This window comes from Ursus americanus, chromosome 11 (assembly GCF_024610735.1).
Source record: "Ursus americanus isolate L20-20 chromosome 11, mUrsAme1.1.p, whole genome shotgun sequence".
Lineage (NCBI taxonomy): Eukaryota > Metazoa > Chordata > Mammalia > Carnivora > Ursidae > Ursus > Ursus americanus.
The window spans coordinates 62,185,638-62,206,766 of record NC_142137.1 but is presented as its reverse complement, the minus strand read 5'-3'; the positions used below and the strand labels follow the sequence as shown (position 1 = coordinate 62,206,766).

General features: G+C 38.6%; 1 protein-coding gene across 12 annotated transcripts in view; it reads left to right on the top strand.

Moving 5' to 3' along the window:
- Nucleotides 1–21,129, top strand: part of SYNE1 (spectrin repeat containing nuclear envelope protein 1) — a 443,290-nt gene that overhangs the window by 266,298 nt on the left and 155,863 nt on the right. For all 12 annotated transcript variants that reach the window (XM_045805371.2, XM_045805374.2, XM_045805377.2 and 9 more), the window contains 14 exons: nt 624–961; nt 1,153–1,297; nt 2,013–2,231; nt 3,459–3,718; nt 5,045–5,210; nt 5,553–5,708; nt 7,820–7,972; nt 8,596–8,778; nt 9,662–9,799; nt 13,956–14,141; nt 14,358–14,480; nt 14,749–14,931; nt 16,011–16,154; nt 20,476–20,670. In XM_045805371.2, coding sequence (XP_045661327.2) covers nt 624–961; nt 1,153–1,297; nt 2,013–2,231; nt 3,459–3,718; nt 5,045–5,210; nt 5,553–5,708; nt 7,820–7,972; nt 8,596–8,778; nt 9,662–9,799; nt 13,956–14,141; nt 14,358–14,480; nt 14,749–14,931; nt 16,011–16,154; nt 20,476–20,670 — 2,589 coding nt within the window. The remainder of the gene's footprint in view (nt 1–623; nt 962–1,152; nt 1,298–2,012; nt 2,232–3,458; nt 3,719–5,044; nt 5,211–5,552; nt 5,709–7,819; nt 7,973–8,595; nt 8,779–9,661; nt 9,800–13,955; nt 14,142–14,357; nt 14,481–14,748; nt 14,932–16,010; nt 16,155–20,475; nt 20,671–21,129) is intronic.

Sequence of the window (21,129 nt, the reverse complement as noted above, 5' to 3'; positions counted from 1 at the left end):
ATGCTTCTGTAAACATAGGGGTGTATTTATCTTTTGAATCAGTGTTTTCATTTTCTCTGGGTAAATATCCAGTAGTGAAATCACTGGATCATATGGTATTTCTAATTTTAACCTATTTTTAAACTCCATACTGTTTTCCACAGTGGCTGTTTTCCACCAGTTTACATTCCCACCAATGGGGCGTGAGGGTTCCTTTTTCTCTACATCCTCGCCAACATTTGTTATGTCTCGTCTTTTTGATGCTCTTCATTCTGACAGGTGTAAGCTGATATCTCATTGTGGTTTTGATTTCTATTGCCCTGATGATGAGTGATGCTGAGCATCTGAAACTGAAGCTGAGCCTGCTTCTCCCTCTCACACTCCCCTTGCTTGTGTTCCCTCTCTCGCTGTCTCTCTCTGTCAAATAAATAAATAAAATCTTAAAAAAAAAAAAGAATAGCAGAAGGAAAAATAAAAGATAATGATGAATTGTGCCTTAAAAAATTACACCAACTTATCAATTCACTTATACATCTATATCCATACGACTGAGAACTGGAAAAGAAATGGGAAAAAAATTAAAATATTTCCAGTAAATACAATGCAATTGAGCGTTGATTGTGTTTGCAATTACTGTGTTTCAGGCTGCCTTAACTCAAATATATAGTCAATGTCAAAGGTACTATCAAGTGTTTCAAGCAGCTAACGACTGGCTTGAGGATGCTCATGAAATGCTGCAACTGGCAGGCAATGGCCTCGATGTGGAGAGCGCAGAGGAAAATCTCAAAAGCCACATGGAATTTTTTAGTACAGAAGATCAGTTCCATAGCAATCTGGAAGAGCTCCAAGGCCTGGTAGCCAGTTTGGACCCACTCATCAGGCCAACTGGAAAGGAGGACCTAGCACAGAAAATGGCTTCCCTGGAAGAGAAGAGCCAGAGGATAATACAGGACTCACATGCCCAATTAGATCTCTTGCAGAGGTATTATAGTTGTTTTAGTCTTTATATTCCAGTGAAATGAATTTCCACATGGAAAATAGGAATATACCAATGTGCATTAGCATGTAAATTCATTTTTCTCTCAAGTGTTATTGGACATATTGACATCAGAACTCTGCATAGAAATGTATGATTTTATGTTTGCTTATTGGCTTTTGTTTGACTTTTTCAAGATGTGCCGCTCAATGGCAGGATTATCAGAAAGCAAGGGAAGAGCTTATCGAATTGATGAATGATGCAGAAAAGAAACTGTCTGAGTTTTCTTTATCAAAGACTTCTTCCAGTCATGAAGCAGAAGAAAAATTGTCAGAACACAAGGTTAGTTTTTTGCTGTTATTTTAAATGTCCTTTCATTGTAATTGTAATGGGTCTTTGTCATCTGAGATTTCCAGAAACTGGTCAATAAAACTTCATTTCCACCTAATGGTTTAAATATGAAAAGGATAGTAAATATGACAAGGATACGTTTAGTCACATTTCATAGCAGTTTGAACTTACTTAAATGCTATCACCTTTTTAGGATTCCTGTTAAATGCACAGCTAGTTTTATAAAAAGACCAGAGAAATTTGTTTCTGATAAGATATGACAATAAATTTCAGTAAATACTTCCTGGTAATAACTTCAATAAATTCAAATAATATTTAGGTATTAGTAACTGAGTCTCACTCATATATCACAGCAACATAAGGTGAAATGTAACATATTTAAATATCAAATTCAGTGCACTTATATTTTTGCTGACTTTTGAAATTGGGAGAATGTTACCCCAAGTTGCAAATAAACTTTTCTTTTTAAGAAATAAAATATTTTAATAAATAAATCTTCAATAAAGACATAAATTTACATTACCTCTTTAAAACATTCAAGCCTAAGTCAATTAAAAATTAAGTGTAAAAGTAAGAGTTACCAGGGGAAAATATATATAGGTAGGAACATTTCCTTTTGCAGGTAATTTTGGGCTTTATTGAAATCTGTGGAACTTTTGAAAAATCAGTTTCTCCTCATAACCTCTTTATCCTCTTCCTACCTCAGTCTTTAGTATCAGTAGTTAACTCTTTCCATGAGAAAGTTGTGGCCCTTGAGGATAAAACTTCACAACTAGAAAAAACTGGAAATGATGCAAGCAAAGCAGCCATAAGCAGGTCGATGACTACTGTCTGGCAGCGCTGGACACGTCTCTGTGCCGTGGCTCAGGACCAGGAGAAGATTCTGGAAGATGCAGTAGATGAGTGGAAGAGCTTTAACACTAAGGTGATTTCCATGATCAATGGGCTAAAAGAACTGTTTCCTTGCTGATGACAATGTATTTTCAAAAGCACTATTTTGTTCCTTTTCTGAAATTGGCTTTATGAAAAGCAACAAGCCTTTCTTTTCTAAGTCTCTCTTTCAGTGACATGAAAGCCAAATTATGAAATGCAATGTGGAATTTAATGTGCAATATAATCCCAAATCAGGGTCTGATTATTTCATTTTATTATTTTTTTAAAGATTTATTTATTTATTTTTAGAGAAAGAGAGAAAGAGTGAGAGAGCGAGAACAGGGGAGGGGCAGAGGGAGAGGGAGAAAGAGAATCCTAAGCAGACTCCCCACTGAGCACAGAGCCTGACTCTGGGGGGCTCAATCCCACAACCCTGAGATCATGACCTAAGCCGAAACCAAGAGGCTCCCCAGGGTCTGATTATTTTAATGAGAAAGTCAAGCAATTAAATTTTGAAAGGAATACAAGCCCACTTTGCCCCATTTGCTAGGATCTTAATGAAATTTTCTAACCCCCCCAAAATAAATAAATAAATCTTAAAAAAAAAATTGGGGTGCCTGGGTGGCTCAGTCAGTTAAGCGCCTGACTCTTGGTTTTGGCTGAGGTCATGATCTCATGGGTCCTGAGACTGAGCCCCAGGTGGGGCTCCCCACCCAGTGGGGAGTCTGCTTGAGATTCTCTCCTTCTGCTCCTCCCCATTCTCGCACACGCTCTCTCTCTCACTCTCTCTCTCAAATAAACAAATAAATCTTTAAAAAAATTTTTTTTCTTGCCTGGCCCTGAAAAAGTATAAAATGCTTTCTTTTCCATGAAAATGAGCGGGAATTTAAATCATTTCCCAAGTCCTGTATTTAATTCCTTTTATCTTTTAAGGAGGCGTCAGTGTTTTAAACCATATCTTCCTTAATGCCTCAAAGGCATACATTCATGTTAATGTAAATATTGGAAAGAGGTTTTCTTTTATCTGTTTGGTTTAAAAAAAAACCCAAAACAACCTTTTCTATGTTATGCAGTCTCCGATTCCCCTATTATTTTGAGATTAAATCTTAAAACCCAGAAATCTTTCCTTTCACGTTAAGGAGATTGTTCATGGAATTTAGAGTTGACGCTGTCATCTTTAATGGGCTTCAATGCCTTCGTGCCAAGTGTGGCATTTATTAGAATTGTTCTGTCTTTTCAGTTTATTTTTGAGCTTCATAGTATATACATTTGTCATCAGGTTAAAAAAGCCAGTGAAATGATTGATCAGCTGCAAGATAAATTACCGGGAAGTTCAGCAGAGAAAGCCTCAAAAGCAGAACTCTTCGCTCTTCTTGACCATCATGACACACTCGTTCTGGAGCTGGAGCAGCAGCAGTTGGCCTTGGGCCTGCTGCGGCAGCAAGCACTGAGCATGCTCCAGGATGGGGCCACGCCGTCCCCTGGAGAAGAGCCCTCCATCATCCAGGAAATCACGGCAATGCAAGATCGGTGCCTGAAGTAAGCATACACTTGCTTTCATTCTCTGTTACTTAACTTGGCCATGACCCAAAGGGGTACGTGTGGTATTCGAGTCTGGGGATGCTCCCATAGTGCCACCTTAAAAACGTGGGGGAACGTTCCCTTCACCCCTGCTTTTCATTTTTCCTAACTCTCCCAAGTATTTATCTGACAAACACATACTAATAGTATTTAGAAATACAGTGATGATCCATACAGATTTGGTCTCTCCCTTTATGAGGTTTACACTCAAGCAGCAGAGACAGACAACTACGGAAGCTTTTCGGCAGAGCATGGGAAGAGTGGTCAGGGCCTATGCAGCAAGGCAGCTACCCCAGGAGAGGGATCAAGGAAGGCTTCCCTTCAGGAGGGGTGCTTATGCTGAAGACTGAGCTAGGCAGTGAAGTGGGAGGAGAGTTTAGCAAACGGGAGTAGAGTGTAAGAAAGCTTGGATGGGAGCATGTCACTTTCGAGGAGCTGTTGGGTGACAGGGCAATTCCTGAGAAATGAAGCTTGAAAGGTAGACAGGTGAAAGCTATTGAGAACTTCGTTTTGATAAAGCTTGGTAACTCATTGGCTGCACTGCATGACAGGGAGATCAGAGCGAGGGTAATATCAAAGTCCAGATAAATAATAGCTATTTACTGATAGTGGACTTAGAAGAAAGAGAAAGTTAATCTTAATGATGTATAACCAGCCTGATTCGCTTATTGAGCCAAAGGAAAAAATATCAATAGATAAATTTTATCCTATATTAACTAATATTACTCATCCGTAGCATATATTCACCTCTTCTACCTATAAATGAGTTCAGGATAATCTTATTTCACTTATTTAAACTTTTTTACCAACTGAATTTGTCAGTTCAAATAAAAACTTACAGTTTGGATGTTGAACATTGTTAATTGCCAAATTCCCAAAGCTTGATACTTCGTTTAGAGACTGGCCTCTAATAACGACAAATATCCCAATTACACATTACTTTTAAATGCTGATGATTCTGTACCATTTGAGTAGATTTCCAAAGAGGAAATAAATAAGCGAACAATCTCCAGTTACTTAAGATAGGGAAATTCGTTGCAATTTAGTGGCTTGGGAGTGTGTCCCAGGGATCAGTCATTGACTTCAGATGACATATTCTTCTGTTGCACTTGGCTTAAATGTTACTGAACATTATCTCACAATTTGGGGAAGTGTCTTTACTTGCAAAAAGAGATATGAGGCTTTACTTTTTTAATGTCTGTTTCTGATAATATGATGTCATGGATTAGGGACTTCCTTCCATTTCAAATCCTCTTCTGGTTTCTCCCTTTAATGTTTCCGAAGCATACAGGACAAAGTGAAGAGTAACGGAAAGGTGGTAAAGCAAGAGCTAAAGGAACGAGAAGTTGTGGAGACGCAAATCAACTCGGTGAAATCCTGGGTTCAGGAAACGAAGAAATATTTGGGGAACCCAACAATAGAAATAGATGCTCGACTTGAAGAACTGCAGGTACAAAACTCTCCTCATTCCCTATACCCATCATTTTAAAATGTTGTCCTGATTTTAATGAGATAGGTTTGTTTATATTCAGTGAGTATTGAATTAAAATTTTTCAGGAATGTAAAATATAAAAGGCTTTTAGTATTATTTCAAGGGACTTTTTGTTCTGTATAAAGGGGACGTGCTTCTCCCCAGAGACTAAAGAAAGGCTTGAGTTTCTTTAAAAGATGTTTCTCTAAATCCACACTTCATGTATGGATGAACAATACATTGTCTTGTCTCTGTATCCATAAAAATGAATTTCCTCATAGTAGGCTCCCAGAAGTTTCTAAATTTTTATCTTTCTTTTAGATTCTCCTAACAGAAGCCACAAATCACCGACAGAACATTGAGAAAGTGACTGAAGAGCAGAAGAATAAGTACCTGGGTCTTTACTCCATCTTACCTTCAGAACTGTCCCTTCAGTTAGCTGAAGTGGCACTGGACCTGGGAACTATCCATGATCAGGTAAACCCAGGGGCACGAAGTATGCCTTTCCACTCTTTCAGAGGCTCAGAGCTCTCATGTGAGAGTTCTTGGTTTTCACAATCATGTCTTTATGGAAACAGTTAAAAACACATCAGTATAAAACACCAATATTAAATTAGAGGTCTTATTTGTTGGCAAGAAACATATCAGATGATCACAGATACGAACAATAATGTTATTAAATTAAAAATAACTTACCTACTTCACCTTTTTCTAAAACAAAAATGACTTAAAATTTTTTTAAAGCTGTATTTCATGTATTCAACAAAAATTTGTTTGAAGACTCAGGACCTGCCAGGTACTTTTCTAGCAGTTATTATAGTGCGGCAAAATATAAGTTAAGTAGATGAAGATATTTGAAAAAAGGGAAAATCAAAGTAAAAAAATAAGGTAAAGCCAGAGAGGAAGTTATTACCCAAAATGCATGTTGGTGGGTCCTATAATGTTCCTAGAGAAAGGCCTTTCACACAAACTCTAGCTTTCAAATGACCAAAGAGAGATGTGACACGTAATCCAATCCATGTCTATAAATTTTAAAACAAATCTTTTTTTTTTTTAAACAAAGATACATAACCATTCATAGTACTGAGATCAAAGGGAGATTTCTATCGTAGGTCCAAAAAGAGGACATGCTTTCATATAGTGAAAATAGCTTTGGTATCATCTGTACAGAAACATAATAGCTTTTTAAGACGTCCTTGGTGACATCACGCTAAAGCACAGTGAAGCTGAAAGCAGTCTGTGGGGGACAAAGTTAAGATACGCCACTAACTCTAAAGTGCTGCATGAAATGGAAAGTAGTACCACATCACAGTAATTCTAAAATTCATACAAGTGCACTGCAGTTTTTGGACCCTCCAATGTATAATACAAAGTGTTTTAAAATTTTCATCAAAATCCAATACTACTACATCATGATATTGACCTAACCTAAAATGTTATTCTATTCTTAGTATTTAATTGGCCTATTCAGTTTTTCGTCTTAGGCATTGGAAGATATACTGGGAAGGATGACTTGGCAAGTTCAGATCTTAAAAAAAAAAGTTCAGATTTAATTTTTCTCTGGATGAATTTCTCTGTATTAGAGTTATTCTCATGCATCCAATTTACATTGGCGCTCAACTCAAAATAATGAAAGCCAAAGAAGACGTCTTTTTTTTTTTTAACATTTATTTACATATGAGAGAGAGAGAGTGAGGAAGCGTGAGTGGGGTGGGGGGACACAGGGAGAGGGAGAGAGAGAATCTCAAGCAGACTCCCACCTGAGCGAGGAGCCCACGTGGGGCTCCATCTCACAACTCTGAGATCACGACCTGAGGTGAAACCAAGAGTTGGATGCTCAACTAACTAAGCCACCCAGACGCCCCAAAAAAGTATTCTTCTAATGACGTGTTTCCTCTATATGAAAGTGCCTTTCGCTTACATAAAGAAAACATTTCTTTATTGTTTGCTCTTAAGCATTTTATTATAAGCAAAAATAGCACTGTTATCAAATCAAACCAAAGCCATTTGAAACTTGTAAATGTTAACTGTACTTTTTTTACCTCTCTTTTTATTGGCTGTGCTTAACACTTTTTTGATATATTATAGGGATGTACTTGGGAAGTTGGAAAAGGAGTTCACAGATCACCAACAGCTAACTTATAAAAAGGTGCTTGGAAACAAATCCAGACGCTTCCAATGATCTGGAAGTGTTTTCTGTTTTATGGAGAAAAAGGCTTAAAGGGATTTGTGTTCTAAAGTTGGTAAATGGAGAAGTTAGGATTCAAACTCAGCTATATACATAGTGCTATTTATAATGAGTATTCGATAAACGTTTGATGCGTAGATCGCTGTACATGCATTGCATGTCCCTTTGCTGAAACAGCAGCAGAGAGGGCCAGTGGATGCATAAAGGTGGCGGGAAGCAGAGCTGCATGGAAAGCCACGAGAGCTCGTAACGGCACACGGCTGGTCTGACAAAGTGCATCAGCGCCAAAGTGGAGTTAACCACGTCAAGTGTCTCTTGTCAACATCTAAGATTGAGGTTTTTAGTAGCAATCATGCAATTGTAATCATGGTTGGTTTTGCTGTTCTCATTGATTATTTAGATCCAGGACAAAGTAAGAGAAGTTGAACAGAGCAAGGCCATGAGCCAGGAATTCAGCCGGCAAATTCAGAAGATAGCCAAAGATCTCACAAATATTCTAAGTAAGCTGAGAGCAAAGACAGATAACTTAGCACAAGCTAAAACCGACCAAAAGGTAAGGAAGGAGAAGTGGAAACATAAAAGATGCTACTGAATGAATTAACTATTTTTTGGAGTTAGTTTATTTTGGGGATACAGAGAAAAAAAAAAAAAAGCTTTCTTGATTAGCAAGCTTCATTAAAACCAGATGGTAAAGGCAGGCAGTGAGACATTTTATAAACATAACAGCATAGATCACTTACATAGTAGTATGCCCCATCAGTACAGTGGAGCTGTATTAATAAATATACCTGCACGTGTGTGTAAGAGGGAAGAGTGTCAAAGGACCAAATAACGATTTAGAAATATAAGAATTCCAAAATGAAGGGCGGTCTTGGTGGTTAAATCTGGTTTTCACTTTGCTGATGAGTTAAGTGACAAATCCTTTTTGGGTGGGGCAGAAGGAAAACATTAACCTCCTCACTCAGCCCCATAGGAAATAAACGCTGGCATTACAAAATATCCTGCCTGCTCTGCCTGTCTAACTGAAGAAACAGAAATGACCTGATGAGAGTAGAATTATCCTTTATAATATTTGGCATTTACAAAAATCATTTAAAATATCACCCTTGATCTTGGAAAATTGGGAGAAATTTATTTTCTACGGTCTAATGTGCTTTTGTTTCCATTACCATCTAGGTGCTAGGAGAGGAATTAGATGGCTGTAATTTAGAATTAATGGAACTAGATGCAGCAATACAGAAATTCTCAGAACAGAATGGCCAACTGGGTAAACCACTGGCCAAGAAGATAGGAAAACTGACTGAACTTCACCAGCAGACCATTAGGCAGGCTGAGAATCGGCTCTCCAAGCTCGGTCAGGTATGTCTTCCAGGCCAGGAATCAAAATTCTCTAAGGCAGAAATTCAGTGTTTGCTTTTTCCTTTGAAAATAAATAAAAAGAAAATAAATAATAAATAAAAAGATAATATTGACAATCATGAGGATGGTTTAAGGGTAGCTTATTTCATACCACACCTGTGTTCCTAAAATTTACATGTAAACTTGCCTTTATTTTATATCACACCATATTGTAAGTTAATTGACAAAGGTAGTCATATAAATGGACCTTTGTAATGAATATTTTCAGACATAAGATATATATATATATACATATATACACAAAAATATATATAAAGATGTAAGACATAAGATATATATATATATATATATATATATATATATATATATATATATATATATATATGTAAGACATAAGATTATATATATATATATGCTTGCATTTACCATTACTTAACATGTACAGGTCACACATCCCTCGTAATTGTTGACTGTAGGCTCACCTTTATAAACTGATTAGGTGTCTTTTCTGTAATCAGGGACAAACTAAATCAGGATTTGGCAACTAATGAGTTATAGTACCCAAACCTCCTTATTCAGTGAGGGTGGAGTTTGGGAGGAGGGATAGAGAGGTACTGGACAGATGACTAAGAGATGAGAAGAGAAAATATTTTTAAAAGACAGATATTCAAGCATATTAAGGACTTGGGCTTTATCCTAAAGTCACTGGGAAGTCCTTGACAGATTTTCAATAAGGAAATGGTTGTTCATGATACCTTTAGATATCACAGATATTATGACAATCATCCCCTAGGATTACTGTATCTAACGAGAAATAGAAGACTGATTTCTAGCTCACGAAGCAGAGTTTACAATTGCTATCTGAATGGTAATGATTTTTCAGGCAGCATCACATTTAGAAGAATACAACGAAATGCTTGAATTCATTTTGAAGTGGATTGAGAAAGCTAAAGTACTGGTACATGGAAAGATTACATGGAATTCTGCACATCAACTTCGAGAACAATACATCTTACATCAGGTAACTTTGGGAAAAATAGCTTTCAAAGAGTAACTAAGAGAGAAATTTGATTTAACTGGCTAGACTGACAGAAAAGTTAAAGGACCATGATGTAGAATTATTGTAGGTGCCAGATAAAAAGAAAGCTAAGGTGGCCCTGATGACTTGTCCAGTGGTTTGAAAGAAAGTGGCTACCCATAAGATTTCATAAGACTGCATAAATAAATAAATAAATATCCTCTATCTCCCCTCAACTTTTCTTTCTCCAGGACCCCAAATAATCAGCCCTATATAAGTCTCTCTTTTTTCATAGCTTCTCTGAAACAACTACAGGTGGGGGTATGGTGGGAAATTCTTCCCCAGGAAGAGATGTGACATGTGGAAGGATTATAGGCTCTAGACTCAGGCTGATGGGAAAACTAGGCTCTGAGGTTGGGGGCTGTGCGATTTGGAGCAAAGTACTTTGCCTCTCTGAATCCAGTTTTCTCATCAATAAGATGGAGATGTAAATGATATTTATATTGCAGAATTTTTAGGAGGTACAAATGGTTTAACATATGTGCAAATATTAAGCACATTGCCTGCCACATGGGTGCTTCCTTCTCAGCGTTCAGCCTGCTCTCAGTTGTCTGGCTTTCCAAAGGAAGTAGGGGTCAGCTGGAAAGGAGCAAAGAGTCCACGTCACATGGTGGCTGTATTACTTCATTTCCGGAAGTTTTCTTCTGGTCATATATTCCAGGAAATTATTTCATCCTTTTATTATCTTTAGCTTGAATTAGATACAAACATCTAATAGCCCAGTTAGCTTACAATATAATACAGAATGATTTTTACTTAGTTACATGGCTATCCTGAAGTATTTTAGATTCTCTCTCTTTTATTCTGATTTATATATATACACATATTTTCTAAATCATTCACTTTTCCATTCCTGTGGACAGGTTGCTAGATCAAAGCCCCATTTTCTCCTTTTTGGAATGCTTTAACAGATGCTAATCAGTTTCCCTATGTACATAATCGTTCTTCTCTAATCAATCTTGTATGCACTTCTGGAATCTTTCTTACGCCACTCAAGACAAGACTTAAGTTATGATTCGTTGTAAAAATGAAAAAAATATACAACCTCATTAGAAATCTAGAAATGAAAATTTAAGAGAGATTGAGAGAACTTTATCAAATTAACATCATTTAAAAGTTATTTGAGGGGCACCTGGGTGGCTCAGTCATTAAGCATCTGCCTTTGGCTCAGGTCATGATCCCAGTGTTCTAGGATCGAGCCCCGCATCGGGCTCCCTGCTCAACGGGAAGCCTGCTTCTCCCGCTTCCATTCCCCCTCTCTCGCTACCTCTCTCTGTCAAATAAATAAATAAAATCTTAAAAAAAAAATAAAAAATAAAATAATAAAAGTTATTTGAGGTTCATATTTAAAGAAATGAGAGCTGTCAACTCTGAAGGTTACTTGTTAAAATCTTTTTGAAAAACAATTGGCAAAATGTATCATGATCATCAAAATGTTACTACTCCATAATCCAAAATGTGGAAAATATGTGGTATTAATAACTATACTGGAATTTTATTTTTTGAAGATTTTATTTATTTATTTGAGGGAGAGAAAGAGTGTGAGTGAGGGATGGGGGAAGGAGGGGGACGCAGGGGGTATGAGTAGAGGAAGAGGGAGGAGGAGGGGGAAAGTATCTCAAGGGGACTCCACGCTGAGTGTGGAACCTGACACAGGGCTTGACCTCATGACCCTGAGATTATGAGTCAAGCTGGAACCAAGAGTCAGATACTTAACTGACTGAGCCACCCAGGAGCCCCACTACAGTGGAATTATTTTTTAAGATTTTATTTATTTATTTGAGAGCGAGAGTGAATAGGAGCAGAAGGGAGAGACAGAGGGAGAGGGAGAAACAGGCTCCCCAATAAGCAGGGAATCCAACAAGGGGCTCATTCCCAGGACCCTGAGATCATGACCTGAGCCAGAGGCAGATGCTTAACTGACTGAGCCACCCGGACACCCTATAGTGGAATTTTAAAGAAAAATGTCATGTCACTTTTCTGAATGACATTTTGGATATAATAGAGTATAACGTAGTCTTTAAAATGACCATCTACACTTCTATTTTAAGTAGGTCCTGCACTCATTTATTTATTCAACAAACATTTATAGAATGCTTTCTTTCCAAAGCTAGGAATTTAAAATACAAAGAATATTTCCTGTTCTTGTCCCAGGGAGTTGATAAAGGGAGGCACAAGGCAGGCAGACACAATTACAAACAGTGTAGTAAGTGCAGGAAATGAGGGATCAAGGTGCTGAGGGAGCCCACAAGGTGCTGAGGGAGCCCACAGGAGCGTGCTCCGCTCACACTGCCTGGGTCTAGGGCAAGTTTAAGGAGGCCTTCTTAGGAAAAGGTCATTCCAGGCTGAGTCCTGAATAACAGGTTGCCTACCCGTGTGAAATGCATTGTAGACAAAAAATGCATGTTGAAATCCCCGGTAGTAAGAGTGGGGGGTGCTCTGGTGCAGTGGAGGGAGCTCTACGGGGAGGAGGTGTGGAGGAGAGCTGGAAAGAGGCATAGGAGGTAAGAATAGAGAAGAAAAAGATCAAAAGGCCTGTTAAGAACTTGGGCTTTACCATGTAGTCCCTCTGAAGCCTTTGACAGATATTCTTCAGGCTTGTATTTTAAGAAAGACGATTTAGCAGCCTGTGGAAAGCAGACTGATGAGGTAAGGCAGCATGGAAGGCGGCTTCAGTGTTACACCAGAGAGTGACAGGGTCTCTCTTTGGAGGTTGAGAGAAGACAGAATCAAGGGCTATTACTGAGCTAGAATTCTGGACTCTGGAGACTCTTGTGGGTGAAAGGAGGGAGGAGCCATAGACAGCTCCCAGGTGTTTTGACTTGGGCAGGTGGGTGAGTTGAGTGCCTCAGGGACACAGGAGGACAGATACCGCCTGTCGGTGGTTCTCTCAGATGCTCGGGAGAGAAGTCAGCCTGTAGACACTCTTTTGGGGTTCTCCCGTACCTGCCTTAGGTCAGGCTGCCCGAGTGTAGCCAAAAACAGTACACAGAGAGAATGCATGTGTTCTAATGTCAGGTGGAAAAAAGATGGAAAATTGTACATATATTATGATCTCAATTACCTAAAAATATACCCAAATGTTATCTCCTACTTAAAATATACCCAAATTATCTCCTACTTAAAGTTATCTCTGACGTATTGTGGAGTATTTTATTTTCTTCTTTATATTTTCAATATTTTCTAAGCTTTAATATATATAGCATTCCTCATGAGGGAAAAAGGCCTGTATTATAAAAAATAAAGATCTATTGCCTAAGAATAATGTCCCAGCTCCCATTTCTCCTCCTTACACATCACACATCCCAGTAACTGCACATTTTGTGCTCACTCACCTCTCTGCCTCTGCTTATGCCGTTCCTTCTCCCAATCTTCCTGCAAGTAGGAGCACATCTCATTTCTGTCATCTTTAACCTTTCTTCTCTTTCACTCTACTCATATAAAGTGTATTATGTGATTCACAATCCATTTGTATTATTAGTCCACTAGATGATACTATCCTGAATGATGAGGGCTGTGTTTTATTCCTCTTGGTATCTCATGTCACTTCTACCCCCTTTGTCTCACTAAAACAAGTGTTCAAAGGTTTTTGTTTGTTTATAATGCTCTTGTGTGATTTTCATTTTTTAGATCGATAAGCATTTCAGATCTTAGAATATGAGAGCTGAAAGGCATCTCTTGAGTTTAAATATGAGAAAAAGCAAGCTCAGCAACCTGACAAAGATACCCAACATGTCAGCACATCGCCGCTCTCGGGATACTCACGTCCTGACCCTCACCAGGGAGCAGCTGGGGGTGGGAGATAGAGCATGAGCCTTAGGGTCCAGCAGTTAATAACGTGTGGCCCTGGCAAATGGTTGACAGTTCCTAAACTTTGATCTCTTTTTCTGTGAAATGGGGATAAGAGTAGGTGGGGAGTAGGCACAGGGGTGTGAAGGTTAAACACAGTAAGACACACAGAACCTCCCCAGTGCGCATGAGAACTGTGGATAACATCTCAGTCCCTTCTAGTCTGATTGTCTTACACCACGCCAGATTGATTACCTATGTCTATGTCTGCCTATGTGTCAATGTCATGAATATTCATAATTCACTCTAGACCATGCTAGAAGAATCTGAAGAAATTCACGGCAATCTAGAAGCGATGATTGAGAAATTACAGTACCTCGCTAGTGTGTACTCCACAGAAAAAATGTTTCAGCAAGTGGCAGAACTGGGACGGGAGTCGGAGGGGCTGCGACACATGATCAAAATTCGTTTGCAGAATCTCCAAGATGCTGCCAAGGTAAAATAATAATAATAATGATAATAATAATAAAATAATAATAATAGTAGTAGTAATTCAAATAGGAAAGTGTATCATTTTAAAAAATAGTGGTTTTATAGTGGAGATATAGTATGCACCTGTGATAATGCCTTCTTGACTGTGATGTTATTCTTCTATGACTTTGAACTTCAGACGCTTTTGTATACTAACATTCATATTGCTTTTACTCTGTAGGATATGAAAAAATTCGAAACTGAGCTAAAAAACTTACAAGTTGCTTTGGAACAAGCCCAGACGACCTTGACTTCTCCAGAAGTCGGACGTCTTAGTCTCAAGGAGCAACTTTCTCATCGACAGGTAAGCAAAAATAATTTAGAGGAAATGAGTAGGGAGCTTTATTAAAAAAAAAAAAAAAGAAAAGAAGATAGTGAGGAAAAATGATTTTTAAACTCAGTCATAGCCTCAGTGCTCTATGTATTATTGAAAGAAAAATTCCTCGGAAAATGTTTATGACACGTGACAGAGCTGTAACTTAGTAAACGTCTCCAGCTTATGAATTAAGCTATTAAAATACACAATTTTCAAATGCTTTTACAAAGTGTAAAATGTGAACTTGCACTTTCAGCATCTGTTATCTGAGATGGAGTCACTCAAGCCAAAGGTCCACGCCGTGCAGATCTGCCAGAGCGCACTCCGGATCCCCGAGGATGTGGTCACAAGCTTGCCGCTCTGCCACGCCGCTCTGCACCTGCAGGAGGAGGCCAGCCGGCTGCAGCACACGGCCATCCAGCAGTGCAACATCATGCAGGCATGTGCTGCCGTGCCAGCCAGAGGCTCTGGCCGTCCCCGCGCCAGCAGAGCAACGGCAAATGAGTCATGGGCTTCTTTTCTTAGCATTGTGTGGGCTCAGCCATCAAAACACATCCAGAGTGTTAAATTTGACAGATTGTTGTGGTTATATAAAATAAGGAGATGAAATGCTAGCATTTGGCTCACCCAAAAAAGCCTGGGGAAAGCTCTATAAAAAATATCCTTTGGTGAAAACTATCTTTGAGCAATATATTTTAGTAAAGAACAACTTATAAAGGTTAATTTTATCTTCAGTCATATATTTTTATCTCTTATTATTCATCTGAGAATCCTCTAAAGCCTTGTAGAATGCCTTACTGCTAGTATATGTTACAGATTTTTTTCATATTTCAGCTTATTGATGCACCAGATGCATTTTCTTGCCTAAAAAAGCACACCCAAGTGTAACTCTTAATCTCTTTAGCTAATAAAAGAAAAATCATTTACTAGGAAGCAATGACACTCTCCACCTCATACCTCCTTTCAACTAATACTTTACCTGCTTTATCCAAATTGCATTCATATCTGCTCATTAAATAGCAAATGGTCAGGTTGGTCAACTGTCCTTGCTCCCTGGATTATTTCTAATTTGTTACATAGTAAATTCCTGAGGACAGAAGTCATGCTTACTTCATTTTTTTGTCTTCCATCCCAACATTTAGACAAGTGCCTTACATATATATATTTAGTATTTCTTAGATGGAAAAATGAAGCAATCATGTTTTTCATATTTCTTCCCACTGTGACATTGTTCTGACCATGACATTGCCATTTTCAGGACAATATGAATAGAAGAGAGAGGATCTAGCCACTTAGCTGTTTTGAGTCGGTCAATAATCTTAGCAAACTATTTTGAGAGAAGTCTTTGAAATATCTCCATAAACTTGAGGACTTGAATCATCCAGGGATTTTGCCCATCATTTCTTTATTCCCTAGACACACAAGTAAATACCAGTGAACACTATAGGCAGCAGCACAGAATGGTTCCCATAGTTATTGATACAGAAAGATAATCGTGTGTTTTTTTCTCTTTCAAAGGAGGCTGTGGTGCAATATGAACAGTATGAGCAAGAAATGCAGCACCTCCAGGAGCTTATAGAAGGAGCTCACAGAGAAATTGAGGACAAACCTGTGGCCACCAGTAACATCCAGGAGCTGCAGGCCCAGATTTCTCGGCATGAGGTGAGACGGGAACACAGGCGCTTGCTGAGAACATGTAATTGGTTTCTAGGGAATCACAGAGAAAAGTTTTCCCTGTCCCACACACAGTGTGCTCAGTTGTGGGGGAGCCTCTCTGACTGTCTTTGCATTTTGAGCACTGTTTTTGCTTTCCTTTCCAAGATCCCGGAGGCTGAGTCTTCCTCTTGAGGCCAAAACCTCTTTACATGGTGCTGATGATGTAACTCAACTGGGATCCACCAATTGTCTCCTGCACCCAAAATTCTCACAGTTAATTACACCAAAACATAGTCCATTCCGTATTCAAAGCCTGCTAGAAACAGCAATGCTCAAAGCCTTGCTGTTTGATCACCCTCTTTAAAAAGAAGAGATGTTTCATATTAAAAACAAAATCATTTGCTCTTTCAAATATAGGTTATTTCAGTTCCTTCCACCAAAATCAGAGTATGGTCCATGTTGTTTTGCTAATTTCCAGATTGTGTCTGTTAGCATCTTCCCCATTTGCAAATATGCCTTCTTTCTTATATTTATACCTTCATTATAAACTTAGGAACCCTCCTTTGTGCAGACTTGGTCTGAGAGATCATAGACCTTGAGTGTTTTGGCCCATTGATACCTAGCAGTGAATTTCTTCTGCCCGGTCAATTCCTGTATGGGTCACATTTAGTCTTTCTCTTGGGGACTGGCTTATAGCATCATGAATTGGAGTAAGCAACAGGGCAGGGGAGGGTGTCTTATTTCTCTGTGCCAAGGGTGGATATTTAGTTTATTCTTCATCTGCTCTCTTTTAACTTTATCCCCATAAGAGCAACAAACTATTTTTCCAAACCAAGTATCATAGTGAGTTTCTCAGAAGATTCAATTGTTGCCTTTGAAGGATAAAATATCTCACTACCTACTCTCCAAATCCAATTCTTTAATTTCTTGACATGCCCAATGCATCAGTAACTTACATTTATATATGATTTACAAAATGACGTAAATAAACATCCCACCTACATTTACTGCTACACTATAGATATCATCTATGTTAACTATTGATTTCTCTTATGCCATTGGTTAAGTGAAAATATGCTATGCAAATATTTGAAATCAGTTTATATAATTCATATATTAGAGTATATATTACAAATTAATTTTGAAACTGTTCTTAATCTCATTTTGTAAGATCCAGAATTTTGTTGTAACAACTTTTCTATCATAGTACAGAAGGTATAATATTTTTAAAATCTTGTCTGAAAAAACAATAATTTTCATTACTATAGTTTTTTGAGGGTTTTTTTTTTAACAGTTTACAAAGTTGTTGCATTATCTTTTATAACAATGCTGTTAGGTGAGGATTTTTTTAACAATCATCTCCATTATACTGATAAGAAAACAAACTGATTTTTGTCAGTGACTTCCCAAACTCCCAAATCTAGTAACTGATAGAAACCAGATTCTAAGCCAGTATCTGTGGCTCCAAGTTCCATGATTTTTTCCCCCACTGCAGAAACTATTTAGGGTAGCTATTGCACGGACGAGAAGAATAATGGTCCAGGAAAATAAATGACTTGTCCAAGATCCCAGAGTTGGCTCTGAGCAGTCAGCTGTAGACTCTCAACCAGGCTCCTGTTCAGTGATCCGTTCGTTTTGTCACGTTTTCTCTTTCCAGGTCTAAACATGAGTGTAGACATTTGTCAGTTTTGTCATGTGATTTAGAATACATTTTCATAATAATGATGGCATAGTCCTGTGTGAGACTCATTGTATGTATAAAACAAACACAGGAAGGAAAGTGCTGAGTGGTGAAAGCCTGATTTACGATAACATAAGAATGTGGAAGGCTGCTTTTTCCTGTATTTTCAGTCTGCTTTTAATGGAATTTCAATTTTGAGGTGAATCTAGTATCTAGAAGGATAACTTTAGCTCATAAAAATAATTGATAATTTATTCATTTCTAAGGAATTCACATATTTTTCTGTAATTTTGTAAATGCTGGCATTTAATTTGAAAAAATTATCCTGCCACTTTTAAATCATAGGAGAGAATACTCAGGCTCTTTGCTTTTTACCTTACATACAAGGCCTTTCCTGAGTGCAGAAGACTGCCCACAGAGGGGCAGCCACTGTACTTAGAACAGCCACTATATCTGAAATTCCTACCTCTTTATGCTCATCCTTTGTAATCATTTCCCGAAATATCCAGTAAAAATTAAAAATAGATACGCTTCCTGAGAATAGGGAATACATTAAGCCAGTGGGGCTCCATTTTAATTTAGCAGATTTAATCACCAACCCACAAAGTTATTATGATATAGACAGGTTTTATTCTTAGAGAAAAAAGTTCTAAAGAGCTATTTCTCCAAGGGAATCATATGGGGTAAGTGTAAAATGCCTAGTAAATCAACATCCTTTGTGGAGACCAGAATTTCATTGTTAACAAACAACCCAAATGAGTTTTATACACAATAAAGTTGAGAACTCCAATTTAGGAGATGGGTGTCTGCTGTCAGCACAGGCACACCTTTGCAGGGTATAGCAGTAGGGGGCACAGCCATCCATGTAGGCAGAAAAGGGAAGGGACTAAAACTAATGCTACTTCACAAAGAGTCTTCAAATCTACCCCAATGGGGCAAGCCGTTTTAAGAAGGCTTAGCGATTTGTCCCGTGAAAATATAGAATTGGAGGAGTCCACTGAGTTGATAGATGTCTTCTACAGGTGCATGCTAATTGTAATAGAGCAACCATGCATAAGTCACTAGGCCAGATATAGTAAGTAGCTGCCTAATCACTATTAAAAACAAAACCCTGTTAGGTTTAATTAAGTACCTGCAGCTCTAAAAGGTAGAGAAGTGCTGATTTCTACTTTTTAAATTCTTGCTTTAAAAATTATTGTGCTATAGAAGAAGTCAAGAAGACAGGCTACTGGCTGAGTTTTGCTGGGTTGTTTTTCCTTTCATTTAGCCAGTTTTGGCTGGGAGGGGAGAAACAGAATGATATATACGTGTGTCTGTGTATACATACCTACACATATACATATATGGATACACACACGCTATATATACCAGTTTGTTGTTGTCATTTGTTTCTGAACTTCCAAGTTCGAAGCTCTAGTTTGAATGTCAATGTGTTTAAAATGATAGTATGTATATACATATATACATACAGGCATGTGTATATATATATATATATCTCCAGTAAAATTATATATATATATATAAATTATATATATGTCTATGTATAGACATATATATGTATACACACACTATCGTTTTGAAGACATTGACATTTTATGTTTTTTTCACAAAATATGTTACATGCAAGCACTGAATGACAGCTTTTCAGGCAACAGAGCCAAATAAAAGGAACAGAAAAAGGTAATGGTTTGGTTACTTTTAGGATTAATGTTCTGGAATGCACATCTTAATTTTTGTTAAACAGGTATACACTTTTAAGTAAGAAAATATACATTTAATATTTTAGAATTACCATTTTACATTTTTTAATTTAATATTTTGGTTTTTGAGAGCTACGTGCTGTCCAGAATATATTTTCAGTAAGCTCTTGGTAAGAGCTTTAACACCTCTATCTCTTAAAACAATTTTTTCAACAAATGAATTTAAAAGCTGTTAAATTTGAGTTGAACTTCAAGAGCAGAAGTTCTAGCTTGAAACATCAGAAACATGTGAGGCATGTTGGGGAGTACATGAGGGAGAATTTGATGAGTGTACAAAACTTTATTGTGGGAATAATCTGCATAAAAATTTAGGGTTTCATATGTAATATTTAGCTTATCTGCAAAAAACAACTCCGTGGGTCACAGGAATTGACCTGCAGGTTACTTTGGTGACGCGGTCCGTAACAGATGACTGCTCTATTTGATACATTCAGTATGGTAAGAGCTGAGCATTGCATTTTTTGTAGTTTTAGTCATCACATGACCTAATTTCCACGGCATGAACCATCTGGCAGTTTCAGATTCTTTAGGCATTTTAAAGAAAGTTGCCAGTGCTTCAGGTTACATAAGTCCCCGGTTGCACACGGAGCCTCTCCTGGGATTAGAATCCGCCGGCCGCAGGGCACTCGGTCTCCGGCCCGCGCCGCGCAGCCGTTCTTCCAGCCCCGCCGCGCGGTGGTCGGGCTGCGGGTGCGGGGCCCGGCAGGCTCCTCCGCTCGCACGTCCACATCCTGCCTCTTGGCCGCGGCCGCTGCCGCTGCTGCCGGCTGGCGCAGCTCTGCGATTTCATTGGCCAGCGCTGGAGGAAGATGAACGCTACTAGTTGTGTTTCCTTTTGATGCTGCTCTGACACACGGTTGGTGGGGGGTGGGAAATGTTTCCCCAGGAGCTGGCTCAGAAAATCAAGGGCTACCAGGAGCAGATCGCCTCTTTGAACTCCAAGTGCAAGATGCTGACGATGAAAGCCAAGCACGCCACCATGCTGCTGACGGTGACGGAGGTGGAGGGGCTGGCGGAGGGGACGGAGGACCTGGACAGGGAGCTCCTCCCCGCGACCTCGGCCCACCCCTCTGTGGTCATGGTAAGTAAGGGCGAAGGCCGGGTTTGCTGGGAGCCAGCGCGCTCCCTTCTGCCTGGACCCTCGCTAGTGGCTCCAGGTTCCCTCTTCGTGGCTTATTTTAGGGATCAGTGCTAGCTCTTGCAGATTCGAACTGAGGAACAGTCTCCTTAACTCTCTGACTACATTTGGGCCAAGGCCAGTTTTTGATACTGTAAACAGTGACAGTTAAAATGAACCCTTTTGCTTGAAGTGGCTGAATTATTTAATATGTCGAAGGTTGGCCCTGCATTTGTTCATAATTTAGCAGTAATACTGAGAGGCTCTGAGCTTGAAAAAAAAAATTCCTTTGCACAGTTTTCTAGTTTTCTGGTGGATAGGAGAATCATGCTACACCTGTTTTTGGTGTATGTTTTCCAAGCTAAAACACTGGCTGATTAGATATGTTTGTGTATTCTGTTATACAGATGTTTAATAAAATAT